The sequence below is a fragment of the Diabrotica virgifera genome, chromosome 7 (assembly GCF_917563875.1).
Source record: "Diabrotica virgifera virgifera chromosome 7, PGI_DIABVI_V3a".
Lineage (NCBI taxonomy): Eukaryota > Metazoa > Arthropoda > Insecta > Coleoptera > Chrysomelidae > Diabrotica > Diabrotica virgifera.
In genome coordinates, this window is record NC_065449.1 from 125,828,412 (window position 1) to 125,837,945 (window position 9,534).

Here is a 9,534-nt window from a genome sequence, read left to right on the forward strand (position 1 = left end):
TTTACCAGTCTATGTACCTGTTCTATCGTTCCGTGTTGTGTTCTGAACCCAAATTGGTGTTGGGGAATTAGTTTCCTTTCTTCTATAACTGGGGATAATTGTTTAAGGAGAAGTTTTTCCAAAATTTTTGATAGAACAGGTAGCAGGCTTATTGGTCTGTATGAAGTCACCTGAGTTTTATTTTTCCCTGGCTTAGGTATGAGAATAATTTGAGCAACTTTCCATTGTTCTGGGTAGTAACCTAGCCTAAATATTGCATTAAATACTTGCGTTATCATTTTCAGACCTTTGCATGTCAATTGCTGCAGTACTTTCCCGTTGATCAGGTCATACCCTGGAGCTTTTTTTGGACTGATTTCATGCTGGATCATATTTCTAACTTCTTTAGTGGTGATTTTTTGTATAGGTAAATCCATCTGGTAGGGCGATTCCAGGAAGTCATTTATTTCTTCCTCTGTGTCACCATCTTCCATGGGATGTGGCTGGAATACATTAGTGAGGTGATTTGCAAATGCTTCGGCTTTTTCTTTATTATTTCTACACCAGTTTCCCTCTTGGTTTCGTATTGGTGGTATTTGTTGTTTCGGGTGTTTGATTTTTCTCGTGGCCTTCCAAAGGGTATATTCACTATCTGCGTTTGCTGATAAACCTGTAAGATATTCTTGTATTTTGTTATTTTTGATATTATGCAATTGTAGTTTAATTTCCTTGGTGATTTTATTTAATTTCGCCTTGTTCTCATGTGTTCTTTTTCTTCGCCACTCTTCCTTTATTTTTCTCTTTCTAGCAATCATTTCCTTTATTACAGTTGGGCAATTCTCTTTCAATTCTGTTTGGTAGCAGTCAGGGGTAGCATACCAAGCAGCTTCTTGTATAGATTTCTGAAGATTTTCTACTGCTGCGTAGATGTCACTTTCTGTTTTCAATGGGATGTTTATGTCAATTAGTTCATCTAGTTTAGTCTTGAAAATGCTCCAGTCTGTTTTGTTACTGTATAGTGATGGTTGTTTAGTACTGTTTGTTATTTGTGCATACCATGTCGCGATTACGCTAGAGTGGTCAGAGGGTAGATCGTAACAAGATTCTACTTTTGCCAATTTAACATTAATTCCTTTAACAATGTAAAAGTCGAGTAGATCAGGTATTTTTGCATTGTCGGTAGGCCAGTAAGTTGGTTCCCTTGTGGTGAGGTAATTTGCATTGGTCGCATTTATAGCTTTAAGAAGTTCTCTGCCTTTTGTGGTAATAATTCTGGATCCCCAGGTAGTATGCTTAGAATTAAAATCTCCTCCTGCTATAAATCTATTTCCTAATGTTTTAAAGAAATTTTCAAACTGTTCCGTTTTGTTATTGTGCTTTGGCGGACAGTATATAGCTGATACTGTTAGTGGGCCTAGTTGATCGTCCACAACAATGCTGGTGGCCTGTAGATAGTCGCATTCATGTTTTTGTATTTCGTAGTGCTTTAGTTTATTACTAACTATTATTGCAGTGCCTCCATGTGCTTTTTCGTTGGGATGTTGCGTATGATAAGTTGTAAATCGTGGAATATTGATGTGGTTTTTGGATGTAAAATGAGTTTCTGTAATCAGCATTATGTCAATTTTTTGTGTGTTAATAAATAGTTTTAATTCTTCTACATGTTGACTTAAGCCATTGGCGTTCCATAATACTAGCTTTAGTAACTGAGTCATTTCTGGTTGAGAATCATGGTCAGGAGGTTGAGCATAGTGCTCATTTGTTCCGTCAGTTTTTTTAACATGTCTTTCAGTTCTGACATGTCTGTGTGGTTATTAGTTTGATTTGGTATATGTTGTGTAGTAGTTTGGTTGGAGGCTTGCTGGTTAACTGCTTGCGTTGCTTGTGCGTATGTTATTCCAGGTTGCACATAGTTGACTGTTGTAGTTCTATCTTGGTTTGTCCTCGCGTTGTGTCGTCTCAAGTTAGGGAATTGGTAATTGAAATCGGTATCTATTTTACAGGATGAATAAAAAAATTAAATATTAGAAAATAACTATTTTAACGTAATAAAAATTAGCATACAATTAGATAATTAGATTTTCTTCTTTTTCCTCTCTGCTTTTCTTTATCTATGACAACTTCCCCGACCTTGGGTATGAACAAAATTTTAGATAGAAAAAAAAATTTCTTTTATACCCAAATTACTCAATCCTTTTGCTTTTATCCTATCTCCTATTTCTATACTTAGTATCTAAATTATTTACATGTTTCTACAAATTTTTATTCAAAATACCGGTATATATCGTTTATATTAAATATACCCCTAATATTGCCATTCTCTATGTACCCTATCCTTTAGCTATTTACCCCATTTGCTGTTTGCACGACGTATGGACCTTCAAATACTGGCATCAATTTCGCACAAACACCGTTATTCAAATTAGACACTCTCAGTGCTCTCACCATTACTTTATCACCTTGTTGAAATGTAACAGATCTTCTTCGCCGTTGTCTTTGCTTTCTTTGGATGTATTTTTCTCCACTTCTTCTTAATCTTGTAGTTACTTTGTTTATTACATCTTCATATTCTCTTTCTGTTGGTTCTTCCCATGGTCTAGGTGGCATTCTTCCTTTCATCACATACATCGGAGATTCTTTGGTTATTGTGTTTGGAATAGAGTTTATGTATTCTTCTACTTCTTCCATCTTTCTATCCCATCCTGTATGTTGTCCATTAGATGCAATTCGTAAAAACTTTGTTACTTCCTGTATATATCTTTCCGATGGATTGCTCTGAGGATGTCTGATGCTTGTAAATACAGTGTCTATTCCTCTTTGTTGTAGCTCACCTGTAAATCTATCGTTTCTAAAATACGTAGCATTATCTAGCAGTATTTTCCTGGGTGTCCCAACTTCTTCTAAAAAATTGTCTATTTTTCGTAATATTTCATTTCCTTTTGTTGTTCGACAAGGGTATAATTTTACAAATTTCGAAAAAATATCCACCATCACCAAAATGTGCTTATTTCTACGGGGAGTTCTTATCAGTTCGCTCAACATATCGATGGCTACAAGATCTAATTTTTGGCCAGATGTTATATTCTTAGGTATGTTTTCATTTTTAAAGTTCCTCGATTTATATTTTTGGCAAACCTCGCATCTTTTCACAATGTCTTTTGCCAACTTATGATCTCCTTTGCAAATATAATTTTCTCGGAATACCAGAAAGCTTTTCCTACTTCCAATGTGTCCATTGTTTCGGTGTATATCAATCAATATTTTGTTAGCCAGTTCGTTTGTGATCATATACAGTTCTCTTTCCTCCGTTCTTTTTATATAAATTCCATTTTCTTGTATTGCTCTGTTTTTTTCCTGTTCTTCCAGATTCTCTTGGTCTCTCATGACCTCCTCTAATGAATAGATTCCGTCGTCGTCTCTTAGAATGTTCATTCCAACCTGAAATTCCATTTTTTCTTCTTTATTGAAGTATTCATCTCTGGTGAGAGCATCGGCGATGATATTATCTTTTCCTTTGATATATTTGAATTCAAAATCATATTCTTGTAGTAATAAAATACCGCGGTGTATTTTGTTGTTTACTACTCTATTCTTCATGATATTAACGAGAGCAGCGTGATCTGTTTCTATGGTGAACTTTGATCCCAATAGATAAAAACGTAGTTTATTCACGCAGAAAAGAATACTGGCAAATTCTAGCTCGGTCGCACTGTATCGTCTTTCGTATGTTTTTGTTACTCTGGACACAAAGCATATTGGAACTTCTATTTCTTCTTGTATTTGGGATAACACCCCTGCAAACTTATTCATCGAAGCGTCTGTTCGTAAAATAAACGGTGCTGTGTATATCGGATGGTATATCTTACTTCCACTTGCAAATTCTGTCTTAAGATTTTGAAATGCTTCTTCCTGCTCTTTGCCCCATTTCCATCTTTCATTTTTCTTCAAAAGACCTATCAATGACAGTTCCTTTTGGCTGATGTCTGGGATGAGCTTCTTAAAATAGTTTATCATTCCCAAAAATCCTCTCAGTGTTTTTAAATTTGTTGGACGTGTGTATTCTTTTATGATCTTGACTCTCTCTTCGTCTAGGCTTATGCCTTGCCTGTCTAGTTTGAAACCTAAGTAAATCACCTCTTTTTGAAAGAACTTGCATTTTCCTATGTTTAATTTTAAACCTGCTTCATCTAGTTCTTTGAGAACTATCTTTATGTGATTCATATGGCTAGACATATCATGAGAATAAATCAACAAATCATCGATATAATGTAAAACAAAATCACCGTGTTTATTTAAAATCGTGTGCAATGCCCTTACCAAAACCGCGCATGCACTTTGTAAACCAAATGGCACTACCCTAAACCTATATACCACTCCGTCGATAGAAAAAGCAGTGTAATCCCTACATTCGTTTGCTAAAGGAATTAACCAGAAACTATGTTTTAAGTCCAATTTGGTAAAAAACTAGATCCTGTGATTCTACCAAAAATTGAGTCTATATTCAACGGGGCCTCGTATTGGGGCACTGTACATGAATTCAAATTACGTGCATCTAAACAAATCCTTATGTCCCCATGACTTTTTTTAACAATGACTACTGGATTTATGTATTGTGAATCACAACTTTCAATTATTTTATCCCTCAACATGTTATCTATTTCTTGACCTACATCTTTTCTATATTTAAATGGAATAGGATATGTCTTCGAGCGGAAATTAGATAAGTTTTTCATTTTAATCGTGTGTTCGTATTTTGTCGCTGCTCTATTTTCTGTATTGATTAATCCCGTATGTCTTGCCAGTAATTTTTTTAAGTCAGACGTCATTTCTTCTCCACAAACTATTGATGTCTCTTCTTCACTTTCGCAATTCCTTGTCGTTGTACACATATTGAACTCAAATTCTCTCTCTTCCTTCTCCGATTCTTCTTCTTCAAAAACTACAGCTTCTTCCTCATCCAATATTTCAACTTCCTTTTCCGTCATGTTTATACCCACCTTTTGCGGCGCAGTACTGACATCTAAATTTCCTTCTTCCTCTTCTTTCTCTTCTTGTCCTAAAGTTGTGTCCACCTGTATCGGCGTCACACTTATTTTTTTCCTATTTCTTCTCCTCCTCTTCTTCCCCTCTTGTCTTTCATCGGTGTCCATCGTTTGCGATGCCACACTTCTCATTTTCTTATATTCAAAATGTGTTGTCAAAACATCTACTTCATTTCCTGTGTCATCTTCTTGCACCTCTTTATTTTCATCTTTCTTGTCAGTTATTGATGTGCGTACCTTATTCGGCGCTGTACTGACTTCCTGCTCATCTTCTTTTTCCTTTAAACCTTCTTCCATTATGTCCTCTCCAAATTTTATATATTTGTTTGCAAAATTAATTTTCGTTCCATACTTATCCAATTCATCCACTCCAATGACAATATCATACTTCATGTCCTCAATTATAAAACAATTAATCAAATATTCTTTATTTTTAAATCTCAATGTCAAAACAATAGCCTCATTCGTAGTCGAAATCTTTTTTGAATTAGCACTAACTAACCTTATTCGAGAAATATTATACCTTTGAGAATTTAGTCCTAAATCCTTTATCAATTGTTTATTAACTAATGATACCTCTGAACCAGTGTCCAAAAGTATATCAACCTTTTTATTTTTAATATACCCCTGTACCATAACCAAATTATTACGCACGTATTCAATCTTTTTTCCCGCTAAAGTGATAAATTCCCTAGGGTGAGTATATATTCCTGAATTAAATTTTATCCCTGTTTTTAGTGAGTGCCCTCCTGAAAAGACGACCCTGCTCTATTGATTTCTACTTCCACATTGTCCATTTCTTGGTGTCCTTGTTCATTTTCTCCTTCTCTGGTGAAACTTAGGCTGTTTATTTCTCTGTTCTGTTCTCTTCCTTGTCCATTGTTGTTGTTATATTGGTTTCCTCTATTAAAATTTTCCCGACCTGCATTTGGCTGATATGGTTGATTGTTATAATTTCTCCCACTGTTTTGAAATCTATTTTGATGATATCCATTTCTATTCTGTTCATATCTATTTTGATTAAAATTGTTTGTATATCTTTGTCCCTCATTATCCCTATATCCATTGTATCGGTAAGGATTTTCATTACGAGACTGTCTGTAGTTGTTTGTGCGGTTTGTTTGGTTGTTCCCATTGTTTTCAGTTTGTCTACCGGTCCTTCTTTCTTTTCTTCGAGCCTCTCTTACAACTAAAAACTGGCATAAACTGTCCATGTCCCTATATCCTTGCAAGGTGACATAGTCTTCCATTGTATTGTCAAAATGTCTTGCTATCAATTCAACTAGCTGTTCTTCCGAATAATTATAATTTAAATATTGCCCACTGGCGTATACTTGCAATGCATATTTCTCTTCGGATATTCCTAGTTTCTCATCATATTTTCCATTTTGTAGTTCACTATTCACGACCATCTGTTTCTCTTTTCCCCAATAATATCTCAAAAATTTTCTTTCAAATTCTTCCCAATCTTGCAACTCATTTTGCTTACTCTCGAACCATAATGCTGCTCCATCCTTAAAATGAGTCCTTATCATATCCTTAGCCTCTTCAAACTCTTCATATCCTTGTTTTTTATTTTTAAGCATCCTAATAAATGGGACTGGGTGCTGTTTCTTTATATCCCCGCCAAATTGGACCTTATTTTCTGCTCCATTGTGTATAATTACTTGTCTTCTTTCTCCAGTATTATGTTGTGATTTTACTTCCAATAGTTTCTTATCCAATTTTTTAAATCTATCCTCTATTTCCTCGTCTCTATCTTCTACATGTTTCTCCAAATTCTGTAGTTTCTTGGTATGTTTTTCTAAATTTTGGCTAATTTCCTTTGTTTTCTGCTCTACTTCATGTTTCATCTGTTTTAAATACATTTGTACATCCTCTTTATGCTGTTCTAGTCTCTGCTCCATTTGTTTAAAACCTAGATCTTGTCGTTTACTGTTTTCATCTATACTTTTTTTTATTTTTTCTGCTTGTCTTCTACTGTTTTCTTCCTGTATCTGTAGCATTTGTAATATCCTATCCATTGTTGACATTTCTGTGGTACTCTCCTTGATTGTTGTTTCTGTAATACTAATTTCTTCGTCTACATTTTCTATTCCTTCCTCGCTATAACGTTCTTCTGTTTCCTTTTGTTTTTTGTTGAGTCTTGTCTCCATTTTCTTTCCTTTTTCTGGACTTAACAATGTGAACGTACAAACCAACCGAACTATTATCTTTGCCTATTCCACAAGAATGTTGATCAAATAAAAATATCTGGTTATGTAAAAAAACTGTTCCAAGATTATTCAAAGCGAAAAAGGTTTGAATAATAAAAATCAAAAATACTTTGTCAAAATTTGGCAGAGAGAAAAAAAATTAGAAAAATCCTGTAAGAATTTATATATTTTCCAGTACACTTTGTCTGGGTATTGGTGTTTCTGCTTTTGCCCCACGTTGGGCGCCAAAATTGTTTTGATTCTACTTATTGATATCTACTTTGATTGGACTAGCTCAATTTAATAAATTTATCTCAGGGTTTTACATCATCCAATCGCAGAAATGCACAACCAATACTCAGAAAAACTCATGGAAAAATAAAAATAAAAAAAATAAAATATAACCGTATATTAAGAAAAATTAATTATACCAAATAATTGAAACACAAATGTTTAATAATAGAATAAACTGTGAAAACAGACAATCTATGAATCTAGAAATGCTTGTGCAAAATAATGAAAACAATTCTAAAAAATACCGCAAATTATTTTGAAATCAAAATTACCCAGTATGAATACAAATTAAATTATAACTAGTAAACAAAAGTCAATTTAAAAATCACGAAAAGGTTTCTGTGAAAGTTTATGTCAATTTAAAAATCACGAAAAAGTTTATGTCCCATTTCACTTGAGTCTCCACATAGAGGTCGATGCAACCAAAGAAAACCAAAAATGTGGCAAACAGAGACTATTGACGGAGAGAACAATGTATTTTGGATACCTTAGTACAGCTGCTTTCACTTGACATTGAATTTTCTTTTGACTTCCAAAAATAACATTTTTACTTTGTGCTTTTTATATACGGGCACCTATAAGGCTTTTTAATTTACGAAGACCGACACTTGTTACTCATTCTTCAACAGTACCTTCTCTTTCAGCTCTCTAAAACACACCGCCTCTCGTTCTTGTCTTGTCAAAAAAAGAAAAAACCATTTTTTTGACATCCTTCAATCTATCTCGTCCCTGCAGTTCCATTCGTCCAAACAAATATCCTTACTACGTCATATCAACGCCTCCAAACGCTTTTGCCGCTAATTGTTCTTAGAAACACTGTCTATTGAATGTAACTGCATTGTTAACATGATAAACGCATTTGTCCAAAATTCATAGAATTATTTTAACATTATGAATAAGAAAAACTTATATCTTACAATACAATACTGGGTAATTGAAATCGGTATCTATTTTACAGGATGAATAAAAAAATTAAATATTAGAAAATAACTATTTTAACGTAATAAAAATTAGCATACAATTAGATAATTAGATTTTCTTCTTTTTCCTCTCTGCTTTTCTTTATCTATGACAATATATATATATATATATATATATATATATATATATATATATATATATATATATATATATATATATATATACTAGAGTATATATATATTCGCCACTAGAGTGGCGAAATTTTTGGAGACGTTCAGAGAAACTTCCGTGATTTAATTTGTAGTACCAGCTCGACTGACTGATGAGAGGGAGACCTTGAAATATCGATATGTCAGTCTATTGGTACCAGTTGAATCACGGAAGTTTTGACGAATTTGTGCTCCAATGCTATGTATTATGGCGTTTTAATTCATATATATATATATATATATATATATATATATATATAACAAGGTTGTATTCTTGGGGAATTCAGCAAATTTTATGTGAAAGAAAACACTTTTTACTTGATCCAAGCTTTCATAAACTTTAATGAATCGTTTACATCATCAGGGTAGACTGTAATAAAAAACGATGGTAGTTTTTTGGTATAGGACCTTATAAATTAATATACTCACAGTAAGTTGTGGTTGTTCACAAAAAGGTGTTGTAAAAAAGTTAATTAAAATCATAAAATGTCTCTTGAAGTTTAAAAAGTGATGGTTAAAATATTTTTTTTACATTGATAACTAGAATTGTTTTTTAAATTGTAAACAGTTTTTTAAAAGACAAAATATCACAGAATATATATACTACTAGCTGACCCGGTGAACTTCGTTGCACCTTAGATAATGTGTCATAATTTTAATTCTAGATCAATTGGTCGAACGCAATTGCTAGAGATCAATAACTCAAAATCAACTGTTCGAAAATGAATTGCTCGATATAAAAATTGATCGAAATAAAAATTGCTCGAATAAAAAAGAAAATTATATGTCCAAATATTTATTCACAATAATGCAAAATTTGTAGGTATATAAGAGAGGTACATTTAATAGGACAAATTATTTAATATTCTACGTATATAATCACAGATATTAATT

General features: G+C 33.2%; 1 protein-coding gene across 1 annotated transcript; it reads right to left on the reverse strand.

Moving 5' to 3' along the window:
* Positions 1-5,755: 5,755 nt before the first annotated feature.
* On the reverse strand, positions 5,756-7,177 carry LOC126888592 (putative uncharacterized protein DDB_G0282133). Its single transcript, XM_050656944.1, has one exon. The coding sequence runs from the start codon at positions 7,175-7,177 to the stop codon at positions 5,756-5,758; it is 1,422 nt and encodes a 473-aa protein (XP_050512901.1).
* Between the last annotated feature and the right edge of the window lie 2,357 nt (positions 7,178-9,534).

Coding starts and splice junctions, on each gene's coding strand:
- LOC126888592 (XM_050656944.1), bottom strand. CDS start 7,177: ATGGAGACAAGACTCAACAAAAAACAAAAGGAAACAGAAGAACGTTAT.